The following is a 24363-nucleotide window of genomic DNA, read 5'->3' as shown; positions in this document are numbered from 1 at the left end:
GATATGTATCCCTTGAATATTAGATTCTGAAGGCAATGAGAGGAGACTCCCCTGTCTCTCTTTGTTGGCTACAGTAGAAGACAAGATGCTAGATAAGATCTAGTCCGGCAAGGCTGCTCTGTTTCAGGGATGTGATTTCCAAGTTTTCAGAACTTTTGAGGTCTTCCTGCCTCTTCCTTAATGCCTGTTGCAGGGCAACGTTGTCATTAAGCAGTGAACAAGTTTGAGATTTCCAATAAAAGGAAGCACATTGTTGTTTGTTTTTATCATCTTGTTTTTACTGTCGGGTAAGGCAGGGGAGATTTTTCCTTTCTCGTATACCAAAATAGTTTGACTGTTCTGAGGTACTAGGCAACTTGACATTGGCCAGCAGGGATACTCTTTATACTTTTTCCTCGGGGAAGTAACATGGCTTGGGCCACATCTGACGTGTGGTGGTTATCCCCACCTTCCTTTATTATTGTTATGCGCCGTCAAGTCGTTTCTCACTGACGGCGATCCTACGATTTGGGTGACCTCCAGAAGGATCCTCTCATTATTAACACCTTTTCTGTATAATCCGCTTTTCCCTCAGTGCCAGTAAGAGGAGTGGCACATCCGCGCCCCAACACCCTAACAAATGCTCTACACAGCAGTAACCCGTGTGGCGTGGTGTGTGTGTCGCGGTGTTGTGTGGCAACACCCTGGAAAGGGACGAGCCCTCACCCTCACTCCCACCACCCACTCAACCATCCCCTGCGGGCGCTTCCGCACGCGCGCGCCCGCCTACCCGCCCGCCCGCCATTGTGCTCCTGCCCGGTTTGAAAAGCAGCGCCCCCAGAGGCGGTTGCCCGGACTGCTCTGTGATTGGTGGAAAGCGGGCGGACAAGAAAGGGCTCGTGCGCGCGCCCGGAGGAACGCGGGGCCACGGCGCGCGAGCGAAGGAGGCAGTTTCCCCGTGGTGTCCCCGGCCATCGCGTCCGGCCGGGGTTCCTTTCCCTTAAGTGTCGGGTTCCGGCCTTGTGTGTGTGTGTGGTGTGCGTGTGCGCGCGTGCGTGTGCGCGTGTGGATATATGCTTGTAATGTATGTGTGTGCGTGGATGTGCGGGCACTGAACGGGGAGCTCCGCGCTGGCTGTCGCTGCCGCCATGGAGGGTGAAGGCGGAGGAGGCAGCGGCGGCGGCGGCGGCGGCGACGGCGGGAGGGGGGCTGACTGAGCGTCCCTTTCTTTCCCTCTCCTCCCCACTCCCACCCCGCCACCCCCCATGAGACTCTTCCTGGCCTGGCTGGGCTGCTACACCTTGTTTCTGTGGGTGCTGAGGAAGAGGATGTGGTCTGGCCCTGCCAGGTACCTCAGGAGCCCTTTATACAGGTCTCTCTACATGAATATGATGAGCAGTCACAGCCAGTCCAACCCGGGCATCAAGGAGAACCACCAGGTATGGACTCTCCCCGCCCCCCCGTCCTTGCCGGAGCAGCCCCCCCTCCCCCGGCCGCCCCCCCTCACCTTGGGGGAGTTGCGTTGGCAGGCAGGCAGGCAGGCAGGGGCGGGGGGCCCTTGGCGTGGGCGTCACATTGGACGGGGCCTCTCCCTCCCCCCTACCCCGGGGGGAAGGCTGGGAAGGTCTGAGGGGGCTCCTCATCTGTCCCTAGGTGGGGATTCACATCCCTTTTGGAAGTGTGGCGGGAGGGTTTGGCTTGGAAGTCCTCTGGCGGGGGGGGGGAGAGGGAGGGAGGTTGGTTAGCTGCTACACACACACATACACACACACACACCAGGCATACTTGAAGCTGCCACCTTGGGAAAGAAAGGGGGAGACTTTCTTCCCAGACCAGGCCTGAGGCAAGAGGGGAAAAAAATGGGCGTTTTTGCTGGAGAGATTATGGAAGGGATTTGTGTGTGCGCCCCTGTTGGGCTTTGTGCGTTCAGGGTGTGCATAAAAACAGAGGAGAAGAGAGGAAGCCACCTCACAAAGGGCATCTTTGGGGGAGGCCGGAAGTCAGTGACCTGTGTGCCCGATTGCCACACAGTAACAGGGTTACTTGTTTGCTCAGGGCACACACAGTCACACACACACACACCCTGTGGAGGACTGGTAGGAGCATCCATCCACTGCCGAGGAGAGAAGCGGTTAGGGAGGGAAGGGGGGAAGCAAAAAGTTACCAGAAGTGTGTGGGGAAGGGTACTTGGACCGGGTAAGGATGGGACAGGTGATCAGGAAGGCTGTTTCCTATGGTGAGGCAGTGATCAGGAGGGCTCTTTCCTACAGTGAGTCGCAGCGCATTGGTTCTTCTGGAATGGAACGATTAGCCAAAAGGAAGGTTAGTACCCACTGATTGACCTCTCCCTTCTTATAGCCCCCAAATACTCAGAAATACAATAGGATGTATGAAATCTGGGCTGAATATGTAATTATGAAAAAACACAATCTGTGTATTCTGAAGGAGTCGTTAACATAACAACAAATGAATAATAAGCTAAGCGGGCATGGGAAGTTGCATTCCAGTTTTTCTATGTTTTTGACTGTATGGATAGGCCCGGGAGACAGGTCCTTAATTTGTATGATTAAGGTCGAGAAATACTCCAAGTTCTTGACTGCCTACATCTAAAAAAGCCATATTCCCGTCTTGGGGCTGAAAATAGTTCTTTTAGTCCTGCAAGCTCCTTAACTCTTGATTGGTATACCATCACATCCTCCTTGTACTGTGTCCTTTTTGTTGATTAATAATATTGAGATGGGCGGGGGAGTGGGAAATGCAGCTTTGCAAATCTCGGATTTAACTTGCAAATTGTCCTTTTGTTAAAAATTATAGCAGTGATCACAGTGTTGTTTGTACTGTCTTCTTCTTCCTTTTTATCCTTAGATTATAGGGTAATCATATGAGATAGGTAAACATATGAGATGCCATATATTGTCAGGGGATAGAAACTCCTTGACATCAGTTTGAGCACACTCAGTCCACTAGCTTAACATGTACTAATGACATCTTCTTGCCCATATTTGTATCCTTGCTTTTTTGAACCCTATGCACGTGCTTTGTCCAGAAGTATCATAGAGCTGTATCTGCTCTTCCATCCCACCTCTCCTAGCTTTGATTAATTTATCTGCCACCTACCCATATATTCTTCAAGGACAGAAGAACTTTTTTGAGTTGGTACATGTGGCCTCATCCATCCCCTTTTGGATGTGTAGGACGAAATAAAAGAAACAGTAAAGATTAAAGAATTGTCCCTTGTTAATGATCGCAGCCCAGGTACAGTGGCAAAAAGCACTCAATATAGAAGTCCAATTCTTTGTTCTGGCCCTCTGGAGTTCTTCTTTCTGTGGTGCTGAGAGGAAGATGGTACAGTATATAGTTGGTATATAGTTCTTCCTCATGTTGTTGGGACATTTCCTCTTCATGTTTGGAGAGTGAGGCACAGGTTTTGTGTTGTCATCCTGATTGTGTCACGATTGTAGAAATATTCTTTGGGTTTCAGTGTGTGGAAAAAGGCCTCTAGTTGTATCATCTGTGTAGGTTTGGTGGGACAAAAGGACAGTTCCCTTGAGAGGACTGACTCTTCTGCTTAGCTCAGTCTGTGGCTGGATAGGTTTATGATGTTATTGTGAGAGTCCATGTTCCTGTTGTGGGTCAACCATTTCTGTAGTAGATTAGATAGAATGTTTTCTTCAGGGAAGTAAGTTGTGCACCGTATATTTTTTTTTCTTGTGGTGGAGAATTTTTGTGCATATTCAATGAAGAGGGCTGGTTCTATACGCATGGTTCAAGATCTGCAATATCCTGGGTTTTCTTTTGCTTGTGTTATAGGTTGATGATTAGATAGGTCAGTAGTTTCTTGGAGAGAGTGTTGCATAATATTTTACCATAGTGGGGTATGTGGGACATCAAAGTTTTTTTTACTGTAAATCCTTGGGGGTATAGTTTTGTTGTTTACATTTAGTCAGGAAGATCACAGATTTGCAGAATAATGGAATTGAAGGCCATTGAAGCCAACCCCCTTCTCAATGCAGGAATCGCAATCAAAGCAGATCTAACAGATGATGTCTATTTGTACCTGTGCAAGTCTCTTCATGAGGCTGATGGATCTCCACCCTATTTGGCTAAATCTAGTACTTCTTATAGTTGTAACCATGTTAGTCTGTACAAGCATTTACTAATAATAGTCTTGAAACTGCAGAGCTGGAAGTGACCCTATGGATAATCGAGTCTAGCCCTTGTCAAGGAAGCCCACTGGGGAACTGAACTCCCAGTCTCCTGCTCTGCAGCCAGATACCTAAACCACTAAGCTATCTAGGAGTTCTTCTCAGTAAGAAACACAAAACAAAAAGCAAAGAACAACAAAAACACCCAACATTGTAGCACTTTAAAGACTAACTGCTATATTTTAATGTTATCTTTCGTGGAATGTGATTAATTTCTTCAGGCATATGAGTAACTGTTATCAGAAATTGAAGATGCACCAGAGCAGTCTTGTGAACCAAGCTAGGTATTTGTGTGTAGTATGTGATATGGGTAAGAATGGGCTTACATCTGAAAATGTACAGCTCTTTTCTAACGAGACAGGACTGGTTCCACTCAGTCTTACCACTCTAACAGTTAAAAAGTTTTTCCTGATATTCAACTGAAATCTGGCTTCCTCTAACTTGAGTCCATTGTTGCATGTCCTGCACTCTGGGATGATTGAGAACAGGTCCTGCTCCTCCTCTGTATGACAGGGTTTCAAGCATTGGAAGGTTTCAAGCATAAGGCTTGGTTTCCAGCCCACTGATCATACTTGTTGCCCTCCTCTGAATTTGTTCCAATTTGTCAGCATCCTTCTTGAAGTGTGGTGTCCAGAAATGGACACAGTACTCAAAGTGAGGCCTAACTAGTGTTGAATAGAGGGGAACTTGCACCTCGTGGGATTTGGAAACTATAATTCTGTTAATGGAGCCTAAAATAGCATTTGCCTTTTTTGTAGCCGCATCACACAGTTGACTCATATTCAGCTTGTGATCTATGACAATTCCAAGATCCTTCTCGCTTGTAGTATTGCTGAGCCAGGTATCCCCCATTTTGCAACTGTGCATCTTTTTCCAAGGTGCAATACTTTGCACTTCTACCTGTTGAATTCTCCCAGTGCTGCAGCCTATCAAGATCATTTTGAATTTTGTTTCTGTTTTTCATGGTATTAGCTATTCCCAATTTAGTGTCATCCACAAATCTGACAAGCATTCCCTGCACACCCTCATCCAAGTCATTAATAAAAATGTTAAAGAGCACCGGACCCAGGCCTGAGCTTTGGGGTACCTCACTTGTTACCTCCTCCCAATTGGCGAAAGAGTAATTAATTATCACCCTCTGAGTACAATTCTTTAGCCAGTTGGCTATCCACCTGGCACTTGATCTATCCAGCCCACATCAATTTAGCTTGCTAATCAGAACATCATAGGCACTTTGTCAAAAGCTTTGCTAAAGTCAAGATATAATATGTCTACGACGTTCGCTCTGTCTATCAGGAAGGTTACCTGGTCAAAAAATGAGATCAGATTACTCTGGCAGGATTTGTTCTTGACAAATCCATGTTGGCTTCTAGTTACTACTGCATTTTTTTCTAGGTACTTGCATAGTGACCGTTTCATAATTTGTTCCAGAATCTTCCTTGGGATTGACATCAGGCTGAAATACTTTGTCTAATAATGTGGCTATGCATAAAGATGATGGCACTTTTTAGATCCCTGTTGTTATAAATTTGTCTGCTCATTTCTTCTTTACGATCACTACGTCATATTATTCTGTATAATGCAACAGCCAAACCATTGCATTTCCTTTCTTAAAAGCCAAGTGGAAAGAACACAGTTGCACATTTTACCTTTTTGTCGAACCAGCTTTTCTGGTAGTACTACAAGCTTTAGAGTTACACATAGCTCACTTCCAGGCAGACAATTGAGATATAAATGGAGACTGTGTAAGGAATACATTTAGAGTGTCAGATAAGTCTTGATAATGTAACATGCATGTTATATACCAATAAGCAACTGAGTTGTTGATACTGAATTGAAATGCTAGACTGCTGAAGGGTCAGAGAGACTTGTCAATATCACAGCTATGTCAGCCACTCTAGAACAGGAATATTATTCTGAGCTTCCTCAGCTATTGGCATTTTTTTGTGAATGAATGTCAAGTGGTAGCTTGAGGTCAGAGTACACTTAGGGTCACCTTCTTCTGTACAAATCCGTCTGGCCCTTACAGTAATTTGAGTTTTTCCCCCCTTTGGGGAGTCTATCTATTGGAGTGAGGCAAGTGTTGGAAATTATGATGCCCAGCTATTGGGTGGATATTCCCCTGGAACCAATTACTTATGAGTTTTAAGTGAAATATATTTAGGTGAAGATATGTCTGTTTGCCCAGAGCACTTTACTTGGGATGGTTTGGCTTTACTTCTTTGCCACCTTTCTCTTCCTTTTCTTTCTCCCATTTTTATCTGACCCTTTTTTCATAGATAACTTCATACTGCTTTTATTGTGGTACATTTATTCTGTTTGAGTTATTTTATGACATATTAGCCACCCCGAAACTATATGTGATAGAGTGTCAGATGTAGATTAAATAAATAAGTTATGAACCCATCATACGGCATCTCTAAACATGAGGGGATCTTTTGTCTTTATTCCAGATTGTACTTATCGCTACTATCTCTGTGCTGCCACTCAGAAATTCAGACAAATGAAGAAGTGGCGATAACTAAGCTTAGCAAAATGTTTAGAAACTAGGGGTTCCAGCTTTTCCCCTGCAAATCAAGAGCTACACAATAAGTGTTATTTATCACTCCAGGTTGCCTCAATCCAGGACTGGTGTTTTTCTCTTCAAATGTGAATTTCATTTTGTTCTGACTTTGCAGGCTTTAACAAGGCTGGTTTGATGTACTGAAACTTGCTTTTGTTGCCTCTCCCTGAAGCGTATAGGCCACTAAATAAACCTGAAATCTTTTATGGAATTTCATGAACTGAAAAATTTTGGTCTTACATTGGTAATACTCATAACCACTTTGACTCAGCTCAGTTTTTAGCTGTGATGTGTTTATGAAAAGAATGAAGCCAAGTTGTGTTATGTGATCTGTGATGATGGTTGGTAGGTACTCTCACTTATATTCCAATATCCCTGTTTGATGGATAAAAGAAAAGAGACCCAGCTGACTATGGCTTATTAGAGTAGAGATGGGGAACATTTGATCCGTTACATGTTGTCCTGTGCCTGTCAGTTCCAGCCAAACATGGATAGGTAAAGGTAAAGGTAAAGGTTCCCCTTGACAATTTTTGTCCAGTCGTGTTCGACTCTAGGGGGCGGTGCTCATCCCCGTTTCCAAGCCATAGAGCCAGCGTTTTGTCCAAAGACAATCTTCCATGGTCACATGGCCAGTGCGACTTAGACACGGAACGCTGTTACCTTCCCACCGGGGTGGTCCCTATTTATCTACTTGCATTTGCATGCTTTCGAACCGCTAGGTTGGCGGGAGCTGGGACAAGTGACAGGCGCTCCCTCTGTCGCATGGATTCGATCTAACGACTGCTTGGTCTTCTGACCCTGTAGCACAGGCTTCTGCGGTTTAGCCCACAGCGCCACCACGTCCCTGGGCAGTAATTGCGTTTTTGTTTCTTGATGTGTCAAAGGTCTAGCCTATCTTTCTCCCTTATGTACTCTCTTTCTATATGCAAATATTGTTTCATTATCTTAGAACTGTAGAGTAGAAAGGGACCCTATACAGAGCCCAGCCTCTGTCAAGAAGGAACAGTGGGGAATTGAATTCCCAACCTCTGGCTCTGCAGCGAAATACCTAAACCACTGAGCTATTATTTGTTGGCAGTCGGATATGTTATGTCACTAGTGTGGCAAAAAATTCAGCCTATCGAAGTCAAAGCTAGTATATCCCACAGGACAATGTTGAAGGGAGTCACATTTTGAAAAAGTAGTAATGCCTAGAACAAAGTGGGCACACCAGGAGGTTTGAGTAGCTGCTAAGAGATCATGGCAATCATCTGAAGAATGAGTGTGAGATGAAGAAAAATTAGGAAGAACTCATGATTTTGCAAAAGTCAAAAAATCCATTACTAAAAGCTAAAACCTGGGTGGGCACTTGTGACCCATAAGGTGTGGTGGGGCACCACAGTCTGCAGCATCTCCCACTACTCTAATTCCTTTACTGCCAAATATGGTCAGAGTTGTAGCAGAACCATATCAGCAAGGCTGCTGCTCCCAATCTAGAGATACCCCACGCCACCTTCGCCTTTTGAGATATTAGTAGCTTTATAGCAGAAAATTTTTCAGCTGCTTAAGCATGAAAAATGTTGTAGGTTTCATTTGAGATCTCGCTGATCAAAGCCTTCTCTGCACAAATCACTGCAGAGGCAGCATATCAGGCCTTTAAAGTCTGCGAGTACAAACTGGCCAGCCTGCTGAGCATTGCCTGCCCACGTCAATTTCACACTTTCTAAGATGAAGGAAAATGATGGAAATGTTCTTGAATGGCCTGAACGACATCCACTAAAACAGTAGCGTGTACAGGGATACGAAGGCAGTTAATTGCATCTTTGTGTGAGCTAGAGTGCCAGGCTGGCCCGCTGTGGTTTAGCTTCAGCCTGACACGAAACAACCAGACATGACTATGTGGTGTCAGCCTCCAGAGCTACTACTGTAAGAGCAAGATTCTGGGTTGCCCGTTGATCTCTGTGCCATAGTCTTCATTAGGGCCAAGAAATATACTCATACAAGCGAACAGAGCCTTGTGAAGTATAGCAGCTATTCCTTTGTAGTCAGAAAGGTTAGAAATACTATCCACAGGCATGGTCTGCAATAATAATAATAATAATAATAATAATAATAATAATAATAATAATAATAATAATAATAATAATAATAATAATAATAATAATAATAATAATAATAATAATAATAATAATAATAATAAATGTCATGATCCAGCTTGGATAGGGCATAATCTGTGACTCTGAGGCAAAATCCAATTATCAGAGTGACATTTTTTCTTTTTAATATTTGTATACTTATTGTTCTTAGCTTTAATATTGTCTTTTAATGAACTTAACTACCATTGCATACTCATTGTTTTCAACTTTAAATATTGTCTTTCAATGATGTAAGCCGCCTTGGGTCCTTTTCAAGGAGAAAGATGGAGTAAAAATATTTTAAATAAATGGGCCCTCAGAAGTTGCCCACTGTGGTAGTACCACATTGTACAGTGGTGCCTCGCATAACGAGCGCACCGTTTAACGACGAATCCGCATAGCAATGCGGATTTTGCGATCGTTTTTGCGATTGCATTGCAATGTTTAAATAGGGTAAACATTGCATTGTGATGATTGGTAAGCGTTTCGCTTACCGATCTTCGCATTGCGATGTTTTAGAACAGCTGATCGGCGGTTCCAAAATGGCCACCGCGTCAAGAAAATGGCCGCCCGCAGCGTTTTCGCGCCGATTCTTCACTTATTGAGGCGGCGAAAATGGCAGCCAGATGGGGGATTTCCGCTTAGCGGTGAGTTTCCCCCCATAGGAATGCATTAAACAGTGTTTAATGTGTTCCTATGGGGTTTTTTGCCCCATATAGTGACGTTTCCGGATAGCGATGATTTATCCGGAATGGATTATCGTCGCTATGCGGGGCACCACTGTAAATCCATATTTTATGTAGATTTGTATCTCCATGCATGGTAAGTACCTGCAGTTTGATTGACAGAAGTAAACTAAATGTGTGCCAGGGCAGACAGTTAAAAACAATTGAGAGATGCAGAAGTATTTTGTGAATGGAACAGTTAGCTGATTGGTTGGTATAATTTCAGACTGGAGATATGCTATTTTTATATACTGGGATGTGTGAGAGAAACAGATTTCAGTTTGGGTGATTTAAGAAAAGAAGTAAGAACTGTGAGATAAATTTTGAAAAAAAATAACTGTGTTGTTAGACTAACTGAAGATAGTCTATGAAGAAGCTATGAAAATAGTGTGTTCTCATTGGAACTTGTGTCAAAACAAGCATCCACCCTATCTCTTATTCTGTTTATCTGGATAAAGAACTGAATGTGTTAAGGAAAAAAGGAAGAAGATGTATGGAGAACTTGACGGTCTGAATGTTGTTCTTATAGTTTACATTTATCTGAAAACTGAGCTTTCTTATTCTTTTGTGTTTTTAAGAAATCAGCTTCTCGTTTGTTTAAAAACAGTGTTTTTTTTTTGTTTTTGTTTTTTTTGACAACAGCAGCCACAAGGCATTATAGTACCATTTACAACTGGTCAGTACCAAGATACACAGTTTATATAGTGTCAGGAAAGTAACAAAAGCAGTGTGTTTCACCAGAAGTATTCTATTCTCTTAAAAGCAAGGTGAGGCAGTGTTGAGCACAGCAGAGAGAACACTGGTTGTTTCCATAGATTGATAATAGGGATAATACAGGAGAAACAGCCCTGATTCACAGGTTAAGTTAAAATGTATTTGAATCTTCTCCTTGTGTGTGTGCGTGTGTGTGTCTGAGAGAGAGAGAGAGAGAGAGAGAGAGAAGTTTGCCAGGAAAAATATTGTTCTAAATATGAACCTTGTGTTTCCAGCTTGAGAATAACTGTACATTGACATCTAACATTTAAACACTGTGGCTGAGTTTGTGTATAGTGGTAATACAGCATCGTGGTATGTTGTATTCTGGCTTGTTATTGCATCCATACCTATCACCAGAAACAAACTTGTTGTTAGCTAACTAGAAGCCACTGTTAATAACCATTTTTTTGGTCAACTTATAAATTCTAACTTGCTTTAGCCATAGTTAGTTGTTGTTTGAATGCAATCTTGGGTTGTTTCTGGCTTGTTTCCCAAGCTGCTAGTTTGAAACAGAAAATTACAAAAGAAGGGGGAAAGAGACAAACCAAAAACACTTTTTTTTTCAGCAGAAGTCATATCTAGATCAACAAATCATGGCTATTATAAATCATGATTTAATATTGCATGTAAATCAGCCCGTGACTTTCTGGGAAAACTTCCTCCAGAAGATTGCTCTGGGATTCCCAGATTATGCCACTGTTTATTGACTTTGCTATTTCTGAGCTTATGGTCAGAGAGACAGAAACAGACACACCCACACTCAATCAGAGTTCAGCTGTTTTCACTTCCTGGTCCCAGCTTTCCTCTGGCAGGCGTTTGCTGCTTAAATTTACCTGGAATCATGAAAAAATATGGGTTGTTGTGAAAAAAAGGGTGTGCCTCAGCACTTGATTACCCTGATGCGTAACTTGTATTGTAGACAAGAAATTGCTGTTAGGACAGAATATAGGGAGACGGAATGGTTTCCTTTTGGCAAAGGTGTCAGAGAAAGGTGGATTTTATCTCCTCATCTGTTCAGTCTGTACACAGAACATATCCGATGGACAGCCAGTCTAAATTCAGATTAAGGAAGAGTGAAAATTGATGGAAGAAACTGTCAGGAAAGGGGTCGTGGACCACTTGGGACCTGGGGTCATGGATAAGCCAAAGCTGGGGAGAAAGGGACTGAGCTCCCCTCATCTACAGCCCCCAGGCTCCTTTCTTTCTGAAACTCCAGCTATTTCTGCCACCACCTCCCTCTTCTGTAAAAGGAATCAAAACTTTCTCAGGTAGTTTGGACCGAGAGCAGTAAGACACTTGCACCAGGTTAACTCTGCATCCCCCAACGCAAGAGGACAGTTTTAAAAGGAGTAAACTTTATTAAAAAATAAACAGGAAGAACATTGTCTAGGAAGATTAAACAGTAAAATACCCTAAACTGTTCCCATCTCTTAGACAAGGCAAAAGGCAACTTAGATCTAGCTGACAGGAGGCCTATCGTTACTTACTTAGATGTGGATTCTCTCTTTAGGTTACATCTTCTTGATGTCTCAGAAGATAGGAAAGCAGCCCACTTTCTCCTCTCTCCCTTTGTTTCTGGCTCCCCCCTTAAGTACCCATTCTGGCCTTTGTTGATGACATGTTTTTAGCCTCACTCTTTGGCCAAGCTCAATACCACAGAGGACTTTTGCCCCCAGGCAATTAACTGAGCTCCTTCTGCAGGCAGAGCTGGGTCTATCTGCATATCAAGGGATTACGCATTGGGCCAGATAGCTGAGCTCACTTCAAAGCAGGCAAATGTGGTTTATTACCAGTGCCTCTTCAAAGTGTGTATTTGTCATTTGGTGGCCAGCTTCTTCTCAGCGTGTGAATTTGATGATATTTTTGATGCTTCATTTTCTATACTTCCGGAATCCTGACCTGGGTTTGCACCCCATCTGCAGATGACACCATCTCACCGACAGAAAGCAGCAATGACTTGAAACATCTGTTAGGGAAAGTGAAAGAAGACGCAGGATTGTAGTAGAACATGAAAAAGACAAAAATCCTTATTGTAGAAGAAGTACATAACATGAACATTGACAATGAAATTTGTCAATGACAATGAAATTTTGTATACCATGGTTCGATCATCAAATCTAATGGAGGCTGCAGCCAAGAAATCAGAAGACGTAGACTAGGAAGGGCAGCAGTGAAGGGGCTAGAAAAGATCATCAAGCATCATCAGAGACCAAGACCAGCATCATCCACACTCTTGTATTTCCATTCACCATATATAGGTGTGAAAGCTGGACAGTTAAGAACCTGAAATAAAAAAAAAACTGATTTGTTTGAAATGTGGTGCTGGGGAGATCTTTGCAGATGTCATGGACTGCCGGAAAGCGAAACAAGATCAAATCAAGTCTGAACTATCTCTGGAGGCAGAAATGATGAAACAGAAGCTGTCTTACTTTGAGCACACCTTTGGGAAAGGTGGAAAGCAGTAGAAAAGGGAAAGACTTTTTAAAAAAAAGGATGGACTGAGTCCCTAAAGAAAGCCACGGGCTTGGGTTTCAAAGAACTGAGCAAGGCTGTTGAGGACAAGACATTTTGGCAATTGCTGATTCATAGGGCTTCCGTAAGTCAGAGGCAACTTGAGAGCATATAACAACAAGAAGCTTATGGTCAGCGTTCCCTCTCATTTTCCACAGCCTGCATGCACAAAGTTCCGACTGCAACCAGAACCAAATGAGCAGCAACAATAACTGTGGGTGCATGGCACCAATACAGTGTTGCACACCTGCACAGCTTAGATGAAAGATTGCTTATCCTGCATATTGAAATTATTGCCGTATTTCTGTACGCTCTTTAAACCTATTGTACTCTTGCTGTCAGATGGCAGGGTATTGAAATAAGGTGTTTTAAGCCTCACTATTTATAGAGCTTAAAATAACAATCAAGTATATTGTATGAAGACAGAGGTAAAAGTTCCCCTTGACATTTAGTCCAGTTGTGTCTGACTCTAGGGCACGGTGCTCATCCCCGTTTCCAAGCCGCAGAGCCAGTATTTGTCTGAAGACAGTTTCCGTGGTCACGTGGCCAGTGCGACTAGACACGGAATGCCAATATCTTCCCACCGAGGTGGTCCCTATTTATCGACTTGCATTTTTACATGCTTTTGAACTGCTAGGTTGGCAGGAGCTGGGACAAGCGATGGGAGCTCACTCTGTCATGTGGATTCGATCTTACGACTGCAGGTCTTCTGACCCTGCAGCACAGAGGCTTCTGCGGTTTAACCCTCAGCGCCACCATGTCACTATGAAGACATAATACCTCACCTATTGCATAAACAAATGCTCAGAATGAAACTTGGCACAAAAGGAAGGAATCTTGAAGGAGGAAGTATTGATTTGTAGTGATGTCATAATTCAGTTTCTCAACTTGGAATTCTCCTTAGTATCTTTAGTATAACCATGGCCTATATTTTGCTCTTATTCAATTCTGTCATACTGGTGTTGGTGAAACATTAAGCCATTAAACTAGCTAATGTTAAACTGAGAATGTTATGTGTGAATATATGTGTAAATGTGATCCACATTTTGTGTTGCGGTTAGAAAAAAAATCTTTTTAACATGTGTATTTACTTTAAACATACAGTACAGTATTTCTATGCCATTCTTTAAACATGTTTTCAAGAGTGGGTTACAGTTACAAATAGCTTGTAACGACAGTAACATGAAACAGTAGCAACAAGATATGGTAACAGTAAAAAGTGTTGTGGAGCCTTTAAATCTTATAGTTTAACTTCATTGTGAGTTGTTTGGATTGTGGTTCATTTCTTCATCCACATCACACTGAAATAAAATTGTTGGTCTTCTTAATTGCTGGAGGGGGGAAACACCATGGCTACCTCTTTTAAAACTGCAGCATATGATTCTGCTTTCAAATTAGATTACAGTGGGGTCTTGACTTGAGAACTTAATCCGTATTGGAAGGCGGTTCTCAAGTCAAAAAGTCTGTAGGTCAAGTCTCCATTGACCTACAGTGCATTGAAAACCGATTAATCCCGTAACAGGCCGTTTTTGTTCCATTTTGGTTTTTTTCTGGTCTGTAAGTCAATTCTCAGGCTGCAAGTCAAACCTAAATTTTGTGGCCAGAGAAGTCTGTGACTCAAAAAGTCTGTAAGTCAAGCCGTCTGTAAGTCAAGGGTCCACTGTACATATAGGCATCCTTCAATCCACTTATCAGGACAGTTTGCATAAAGTAATTAAAATAGAGTTTGTAACAAATAGTAGAGGTGAAATCCCAATTTCAATACTATTTATATCATGTATCTATACTTAGTTCAACTCTCTCCCATAAAACCACAGCAGGCCTGAAAGGGCTTAACTTGGGTCGTATCATACTTGTTACTTTATTCATAACTTTATTACAGTAATCACTGTTGCTGCTGGAATTTGTGTGACTCGAATGGGAATTATTTATTTATTCTATTTATACCTCACTTTTCTCACACAGAATGGTAGTCAATGTGACTAGCAATGGTATAATTAAAATGTGAGACAGATTAAAATACACAGTTTACATGTTGACAGGATAATATGCTGCTTTTTGTAATGAACCTCCCAGATTTTGCTTAGCTCTTGTTCCAGCACTAGTGAAGTGGGACGGGTCATAGTGAGGTCTCTCAGAAGGATCCACCTTTCCATTTTCAATCAGCACCATGGTTTCAACACTGAACCTGTGGCCCTGAAATTTTCAGCCCAAAGCAAAATGGGTTTTTTGGTCCAGAACAGCAGCATTTCAACTGAGTGTGAAGTGGATATGAAAAGCTTTCTGCGTCACTATCACAGATTTGGTTTTTTGATAAATGCTTTAATGATGAATGCACGGTGCATCCCCATCCACGCCATGGTGCTGACTGAAAACAGAAAGGCGGATGCTACTGAAAGACCCCACTATGACCCGTCCCAATTCACTAGCACCAGGGCAATAGCGAAGCGAAATCCAGGAGGGTTTTTTTTGCTGCATCCTGCATAATGCAAACCAATTGCAGTTGGCAACTTTTAAATTGGAAAACTGAAGAATTGCAAGCTTTGTGGAACATAACTAAAAGAGCAGAATGTAAGAGATTACTGTAATACATTTCCAGGCAAATAGAGGATGCATGCTGGTGAAGTACGGCCATTGATGCTGGAAACGGAGGAACTGAAGCCATGCCTCTGCCATAAGGAAGGCAAGGCCTGTGACTGGTGCGCTGGTTTTCAGAGAGGCCGTCTTTTAGCCTGTTTCAGCAAGAAATCAAAGCCAAATATATTGTGGCTCTATTTACGACCAACAAATCTATTTGAGTGTAAACATGGATTAAAATCCTCTTCTTTGGACACATGCTTGAAATAAATCTCTTTGTGGGGTTGGGGTGGAGGTTTGCTTTCACCTTCTCTTGCTTTGTTTTGTTCGTGGTATACTAGAAACCACTTATTAAAGCCCAGTTTGTCAGTGGCAAATGGGCACAACCGCTGATGAAGTAAGCTGCCTCTTAATGAGAGTGTGCATTTGCCTCCACCCCTAATGGTGTTAAGGATGTCCCGACAGGTGTTTTTGTTTTGTTTTGTTCTTGTTGTATGTTGCTGCAACAGGGGTGGAGACAAATGAACACCCTCATTAAGAGACAGGTAAATCAACTTATCCTGAATCCAGTGGTGTTTGTCATCTTGAACTTTACAGGAAGGAAGTTAGGCCTGTAGGAATCGCTAGTGGTCTGAAATCAATTCAGACCTGATGCATCCTGGAGAATATCAATGGGCAGATGACAGATTGTCTGTTATCTTACCTTTCCCCAGCCTTTTCTCACTAATGTTATAGTTAATTAGGCTAACCTTCTTGCTGCTTTCTCTGTGTGTGTGTGTGTGTGTGTGTATGTGTGTGTGAATGTTTACATATATGCTGGCACCGGGTGAACATTGTTTAGTATTTATTAGTAGTCTGAGTCCTATTACACCCACTAAGATATGTGCAAAATGTAAATCTCAGCAGCAAATTGCTATTAGTTTAAAAAGCAGGCCTTCTTGCACACAAGTCTCAAGTTTGTTTTTTTTCATCTGGCAGCAATTTGCTGCTGAGATTTACACCATTGGACTTAGGCTAGCAGAAGTACCAGGATTCTGGCCATTTTTCCATATTATCAGTTTCAAAACTTGTCTCAAGCTATTATTAGCCAGAAAATTAAGAGAAAAGCAGGATAAACATTATATAGTATGTGTTTTGTAATATAGCATTTATTACAGTGAACATGAAGTAAAGCAACTATCAAAGTCCTAGGAAAGTTGGAGATGTCTAAAATGAACTCATACTTTATTTTGAGCTTTGCAAGCTATTTTATGATGAAAGTTGTATATAAAATGCCAGGAATTGCACACCTTTTCTCTTGGACATTTCATAAGGCTGCAGCATCAACAAAGAAATGGAGGCAGCTTCTTACACCTGGCCAAACAACTAGTCCACCTGCCCAGTACTGTCTGCTCTTGAGTGGCCACAGGTCTGCAGCATCTCAGGACAAGAGCATCTTCCTCATTGCCTGTTCTCTCACCCTTTTATTTCACTGACAATGACAGGCATCAAACCTGGGGCGTTTTGTATGCAAGCCATGTGCTTTATGGCATCTCCCCACTGTAGCGACTGGTTAAGCCTGATTTAATTGTACAAAAGTAACAGTTCTCATCTGGTAATAATAGTTCTTGTATTTTCTCCCCCCATCCCCTTGCTTATAGTGGTACGTGTGCAATAGAGAACAGCTCTGTGAATCTCTTCAGCCTATCTTCGTCCAGAGTTACCTTGACCAAGGAACACAGATCTTCTTAAATAACAGCATTGAGAAATCTGGCTGGCTGTTCATTCAACTTTATCACTCCTTCGTGTCATCTGTTTTCAGTCTGTTTATGTCTAGGACATCTATCAATGGGTAAGTAAACAATGCTGAGCGTGGTTTTTAAAAAATCATTGTTTTATGTTATAATTTCATACATATATAGAACTGTGCAAAATGCTTGGAAAAATAATCAGATTAATTAAACCAAACTGAATGAACTGAGTTTGTTATGATGTTGCTATGGTAGAAATGGATGACTGTAACCCTCCATACTTTTGGAGCGCTGTTCCTGTAATCCATCACTATGGGCTATGCTGGTGGATGGAGTTGTGGGCCAAAACTATCCAGAGGGACACGGTTGATCTCCTCTGCTATATGGGACCTCTGCGTACCTAAATAGTATGTCTGTGTCAGAGATGGGAAACATTTGGTTTTTCCAGAATAGATCTCCTAATATCCCATAACCTGCATGACTGTTGGCCATCCTCGCTCTGCGATTTGGTGCACTGTAATCCAAAAAAAGGTCCCCATTTCTGGTTTCTGAGTACATGTTAATAGGGAGAAGTAGTAGTGATAGGTGGTTGCTTTTGTATTAAACTTGTAGTCTCACAAGCGACATGAGAAACAAGGCCAACGTTGCAGATTTGGACATTGAACAAACTAGAGTTCATAGGTCAACAACAAACCACAGCCTCAGATAAGCCATGGATTGTTTGCAAAGCTAGGTTTGCACATTACAACAACCCAAGTTTCAACAGTCCAGAGCATGGTTTGATGTGATGTATGAAAACAGTCTGTGTCTAATCCAAAGGGATTGATTGCTTTGGAGTTTCAGCCACTGCTAGTGTTATGCCCTCTAGCTGTGTTGGGCTACCACTCCTGTTAGCCTCTCCCCAGCTAGCACAGCCAATACATCTGGAACTGGCAGCATCTGTTGTGAGTTCTTATTAACGTGCACTTGACATTAAGCATATATCAAAATCCCTGAGGTTCTTGCCAGTCAGAGTCCCAGATGCTTACATTATTAGGACTGCCGTACAGTTATTGATTAAATCATTTAGAAGTGACCATTGGTAAGCTTAGAATACAAACATCAGCCTTGTATGATTTGACACAAACACCATTATTACTGATTGCACAAAATGAAAGAGCACATCCGGGACCTCTTAAGGCAAGGGTGAGCACAAGATAGACTTGCATCTACTTGCATCTCTGGCTGATCTGCAGAAAGCCAGCAAGAGTTTCGCAACCCTTTTTTGGCAATAGCTACACCTTGACATCTGTAGCAATGCCTGTTGCACCACACAAGACTGATGCAAATCGTTAGACATGCAGCAGTTTTCTGTGCAGTGGATGTTTCCTGGCGGGAAGAACTGAAGGGCATCAGAAGACAGGGCTAGTGCTCCCATTTATCAATGCTAGGCAACGCCTTGACCTGGCAGACGCTGGGGCACACCTGTGGCAGCCCATCTACATTCCTCCTGACTCGCTTGGCCATTTTCCTCTCTTGGAGGACTGGCCTGTATGTGCAGTGCAGCCGATTCTACGCCCTCTTAACAGGCCAGCTACCCACTAGAGCAGCTGAGGGCCCAGTCCCCTTGCCGGTGCTGAACCAAGAAGGAACGGCCATGGAACGTCCTTCCAAGGAAGACTAGTGCTGTCAGCAAGCAAAGCCCTTTTTATTCAAGTAGACCTTTGGCAATTAGCTGGATGCTGAGCGTGGACCCTTAAGGGATGGCTGTTGTACTTTTTTTTTTTTGATGTCCCTTTAAAATTGCCTTTAAGTTGGTCATGTTAAATTTTTATCTGTCCCTTTTTTAGTCAGTCTTTTTATGGAAAACTGCCTAAATCCCAACTGTGGGAGAAGGTGGGATTGAAACCATTGTTCAAAATTGTTCAGTCCGTATCACTTCTCTATGTGGAAAGGAAGGGTGACCTCCTGCCCTTACCCTCAAGCAGCAAAATATCATCAGGGATCAGGTCTGGTGGATAGTCAGACTTCCTTTTTACCTGGACAACTCTCAGGGTTTGGCATTATTGGCCACTTCGCAAGGGGCAGACACGGTCAGCACAGCCCATAGAATAAAACCCTCTTAGGAGAAAACATCGTCCTGCATGCATTTAACCATCTTTCTACATTGTCCACCGGGACAAAGGGAGGACGTTTTAGTAGGTCATCTACATACGTGGGCGGATTTGGGTTTTTGGATTAGAACACCCCGCATTCCCCAGACAGCACTGGGAAGTTCTGGACACTGTAGTCCAAAAACGCAGACCTGCACACCTCTATGGCTTGGCTACAGGTAGATTTGATACAAGGGGTAAGGAAATCTGCATCTGGTACCTTGCCCAGCCTCTTACTTTGCCCCGTGCCTAAATCTGGATCGGATACACTTCCTTCTTCACCTATTAGAAAGGAATTGCATACATACAGCAGAAGATCTGCAAGGTTATCCAGGGCTGATCGAGCCATTAATCAAGGTGAGTTAGTCCCTTCAGGCATCTGAGGCTCAAGGATAGAGGAGGGAACCATGTGATGCAGGATACCCTGCTCTGTATCCCTAAGGTAGCCGTCTGCTTTTATCAGTGGGCGAGGAGACTGTCCTTTCACATTGGAGAGAATATACCCAGATCTAAGAGGATTTCGTCCCTGGACGAAGCCAGCCCCCGAACTTGTTCTTCACCTCAAACAGCAAATGTCTTGGGCTAGCCTTGAAGTTGCCTCTGGGGATGCTGGGACCCAGCCGATCTCCCTTTCCTTTGGCACTGAGCTCTTTTAAAGAGAGAGGCTTCCCACGTTGCTTTGTTGAATGCCCAGCTGCACATCCTCTTTAGCAGAATGAATGTTATATTACCCTTTTTCCAGCTCCCCGTGCCACGGTGCCCTGTCGCTCAGTTTGATCTGGCTTACTGTGGCTTCAGAGGGTGGGGAGAGAAATTGTATTGGGAGCCAATCATTTTTCTCAGCTAGATATTTCCTCTCTTGCCAGAGGAATGCTTCCCCCCCTCGTGTCTTCCTTGCCGTTTTTCTTCTGCTGAAAAGGCTTTCTCTGGCTTTGAACACTTTCTCCTGGTGCCTTTAGGGATAATACCCTCAAGCCAATTTATCTGACTGACACTCATAGGTACCACCAGGAGGCTGATCTGTAAAGCGAGCTGTATTTGGAACAAAATGCTTTCCTTTTAATGCCTGTTACGTCCTGCTTTCTCAGTTTTTCATCTGGTCTCATTGTCTTCGCTACCTATTTCCTCACCGTCCTTTGGCCTCTCCCTTGATCATGATTCTGCTCTCTGCAGCTGGGAACGCCTGGGTACCCGTCGCTTTGTAGACTGCAGTTTGGTTTCTCTACCTGTAGTCAGCCTGTCTAATGCATTGCTTCCCTCTCGTCTCTCTTGCTAACCAATTATTTTCTTTCCTCCTGTATTTCCTGCATATCTTTTCATCCGTCTGAACCTCTGTCTCTGCTGCTGTAATCTTACACTATAGTCTTCAAAGCAGAGCAGCCTGAGATGCCACTGGCAGTGATCCACAGAGACCCTGACCATCCCCTGCTGCAGGTTTTTTCCACAAATGCGTCATTTTCTATTCCGTTTTTTCCCATTGCACAGGGAGCTTCAGGTAGATACTATGGCCTTTTGCTCCTAGATTATACAGTTTTAAAATATTAATCTTCTCTCCCACTGTTCGATCCATGTTACTTTCAGCCTATCTTTTGGTTCCCATTATTCTACATCTTTCTGGTTTGACTCATCACTGTGTGTGTACCTCTCCCAAATGGCAAAAATGCTAACTCCATTTTCTCAATCCCCCTCCCCCCAAAAAAACAAAGAAGAAGAAACATCTCTCTCCCTCTTTGAAATTTCAGGTTGCTGGGAAGAGGTTCGATGTTTGTGTTTTCACCGGAACAATTTCAGAGACTGCTCAAAATAAATCCAGACTGGAAATCCCGCAGGCTTCTTGATTTGGGAGCTGGAGATGGAGAAGTGACGAAAGTCATGAGTCCTCATTTTGAAGAAACTTACGTCACAGAGTTATCTGAAACTATGATATGGCAGCTTCAGAAAAAGAAATACAGGTATTGTGCTAAGTAGAATTGGGGTTACATCAATATTAACACTTAATTATTTATGTCCCCCCACTTTTCAGTGCAAATTATGGCAAAAATTCTATGGTTGATTTCCAGAGGCACCAAACTTGTAAAGAATAAAGTGGGCGTACATGGACAAGATCAAATTCTTCCTTATACTGTTGCTTACATCATGAAAGATTAGGGATAAGGGAGCAGAATTTGTATTAAAGCTCTCAGAACCTATGGTGTGAACATGCAGATTAACTGTGATAAATTCTTATTCTATTCAGGTAAATGTTTTTGTTAACACTTTAAAAAGTGTTATCAAAAATCACAACTTGCTGTGCCAATTAGAAGCCTTATTCTACCCTCCACTCATTGGATGCAAGCTTCTGCTTTTCATATAGCTGCATAGTTGTTATCAGTGAAAAATGGGAGCTGGATTCCAGCAGTCCTTTGTAGGGCGAACAATACTAATACCGTAGGTGTTACTTTAGCTCCTGAAGGCACCCTTCATGGCATTGACTAAGAATCAGGCTTCACTAACCTGCTGCATTACTTCTCTCCCAGTTTGTCCTCCCCACTGGAAAGGCAAGCAAGCTGGGGAAGGAGGATATTTCTGTTACTTCTGTGTTAGCTATAATCTCTGGTGTAATGACAGATTCATTTTCCTATGAGGGAATGGTGTGTCTGTGTGTGTTCTACTTAACCCAGTGTAGTCCAGATATGGCACATCCATCACCTACATTAGATAAATTACAGTAGGACCCCTTTATCTGTGGGATCAGTATCTGCTGATTCAGTTATGCACAGTCTGAAAATATGTAAAACATTAAAATACAAATCCTAGAAATATTTATTTCTAAAGGTGAAGTTAACAGAACTGGCCACTAGAGGTACCCAGAGACCATGCTATGTGTAGTACAGTACTGTACAGTATTTGCTCAAGAAATATACTTCCACCATGTCATTACCAGAACTGGCCACTAGGCAGAGCTAGAGACCATGCTCTGTAAAGCCTTTGCTGTTAAAATAGCATTTGCTATAATCTGTGCTTTTCAGCATCTGCAGGGGAGCTTGAAACCGACCCCCCCCCCCCGCAGATACAGGGGTTCTACTGTAAATAGAAGCCCTTGTCTCATAATGTAGATTGTTTTCTCCAGTGCATTTGTGCCTTTCAGATTTCTAGACTTCTCACGAGATACAGTGGTGCCTCGCTTAACGGGCACCCTGTTTAACGACGAAATCGTATAGCAATTAACTTTTTGCAATCGCTTTTGCGATCGCATTGCGATGTTCCCTATGGGGAAAAATCACTTTGCGATGATCAGTACCCTGTTTCGCTTACCGATCATCGCAAAGTGATGATTTTTTAAGAGCTGATCGGCGGTTCCAAAATGGCCGCCAGGTAAACAAAATGGCCACCCGCTGTGTTTTCGCGCCGATTCCTCGCTTACCGGGCAGCAAAAATGGCGGCCATATGGAGGATTTTCGCTTTAAGGTGAGTTTTAAGCCCATAGGAACGCATTGAAGAGGTTTCAATGCATTCCTATGGGTTTCAATGCATTCCTATGGGCTTTTTAAAATCACATAGCGACGAAATCGCTTTGCAGCGATTTTTGCTGCACCGATTATCGTCGCTATGCGAGGCACCACTGTATATGAACGTTTTATAAAATGAGAAACCCACATTTCCTTTACCGCTTTTGATATGTGCAGAGACTTAGATTTAACAGAGGTTAACCCTTTTGTCTTGCCCCACCTGCCTTGCCCTGTAGTAGGCAGAATGCAAAGCGAAGGATCTGCTGTTCCCTGGTTATAAACCTGTACCTTTGTTTGTCTTCCCACATGCAGAGTGCTTGGCATCAATGAATGGCAGAACATGGGGTTCCAGTATGATGTCATCAGCTGCTTGAATCTCCTTGATCGCTGTGATCAGCCATTGACTGTATTAAAAGATATTAGAAGTGTCCTGGACCCCACAAGAGGTCGGGTCATCTTGGCCTTGGTTCTGCCCTTTCATCCTTACGTGGAAAATGGTAAGCAACAGCAGTTGCCTGTGGGGAAATGGGGGGATTGTGGGTTCTCAAGTGTAAAGAAAACCTGCTCCCAAATGATCCTACTTGCTCTGTGAAATCTTTGAGTCCTTGTTCTGAAATTGGACCAGGAGTAGATCTGATCTCCATATCTTCCCACAGGTGTGGTGTGCCATCTCTTACTGACCCCCTTCTACTGCACATCATCCATTGGTGGCTTTCTGGCATACCACCAGTATCATGAGAGACTAATCTCCTATCCACCCTGCTCATCAATTTACCATTTACCATAAGCAACCATAACAACAGAATGCTTGCAAATGTATTGATGCTCTTGGCAAAAGTGACCTTTTGCATCATGGTGGGACTCAGGTTCTCAGACAAAGGGATTTGTGGGACAAAGGGCTTAGAACCACTTTTGTAGCTTATGTGGCAGCAAGCCAGGTAGGTGGCCCTGAAAGTTACTGTCTAAGTTACTCCCATTACCCTCAACATAGCATTGTTCCAGATTAACTGTGGCCAATTAAAATGTCAGTTCCGGGACCAGATCCAAGGATTTCCAAGGTGGTCCCATTAGGATGCCAACTTCCTGGCAGGTGCCCAAGGATGCCATTTACTGGTGCCAGAGCTGCCTGGGCAAGGCTTTCTGCAGTGATGCTGTAGATCTAGACCTCCTTGTTGTGCAAGATTTACTCTATCTCTATGGTTGTTATTCCAGTGAAATTATTTGTTAGAAGACTGCTGTACTGTAGTTGTAGACATAGGCTTAAACAATTCATCTAATGACTGCTTTCGTTATATGCCATCAAATTACTTCCAACTTCTGCTGAATTAAGAATTAACAACCCGTTTAAGTTCTAAACAATGCTGTGGTTACAGAGGATGTTTTGATGCTCTGTTGGAACACCACTGTTGAGCATTCACAGTTGTATCTGTAGAGACACATCTACAAACAGGCTTGATTGCAAACATTTTTTTCCACTTTCTGTGTCTTAACATTCCAGTTGTACAGCCCAGTTTCTTTGGGGGTTTTGCCTGTATAACTCTTTGGGATTTCTAATATTTTGCTCTTTTTCCCTCTCTCCTGCA

At 43.0% G+C, this 24363-nt stretch overlaps 1 protein-coding gene across 4 annotated transcripts in view; it reads left to right on the top strand.

The window, feature by feature from the left end:
- The first annotated feature begins 1099 nt into the window (after positions 1 to 1099).
- Positions 1100 to 24363, top strand: part of METTL9 (methyltransferase 9, His-X-His N1(pi)-histidine) — a 39574-nt gene continuing 16310 nt past the window's right edge. For 2 of the 4 annotated variants that reach the window (XM_072982947.2, XM_072982945.2), the window contains exons 1-4: positions 1100 to 1418; positions 17071 to 17261; positions 21035 to 21244; positions 23093 to 23277. In XM_072982947.2, coding sequence (XP_072839048.2) covers positions 1245 to 1418; positions 17071 to 17261; positions 21035 to 21244; positions 23093 to 23277 — 760 coding nt within the window. In that variant the 5' untranslated portion in view covers positions 1100 to 1244. Of the gene's footprint in view, positions 1419 to 1560; positions 2302 to 17070; positions 17262 to 21034; positions 21245 to 23092; positions 23278 to 24363 lie in introns of those variants that run through there. The other 2 variants (XM_078381220.1, XM_072982946.2) reach the window with 2 other exon arrangements.

This window comes from Pogona vitticeps, chromosome 13 (assembly GCF_051106095.1).
Source record: "Pogona vitticeps strain Pit_001003342236 chromosome 13, PviZW2.1, whole genome shotgun sequence".
In the NCBI taxonomy this organism is placed as follows: domain Eukaryota; kingdom Metazoa; phylum Chordata; class Lepidosauria; order Squamata; family Agamidae; genus Pogona; species Pogona vitticeps.
Note: the sequence above shows the minus strand (reverse complement) of the source record. Positions and strands in the feature narration are given on the sequence as shown.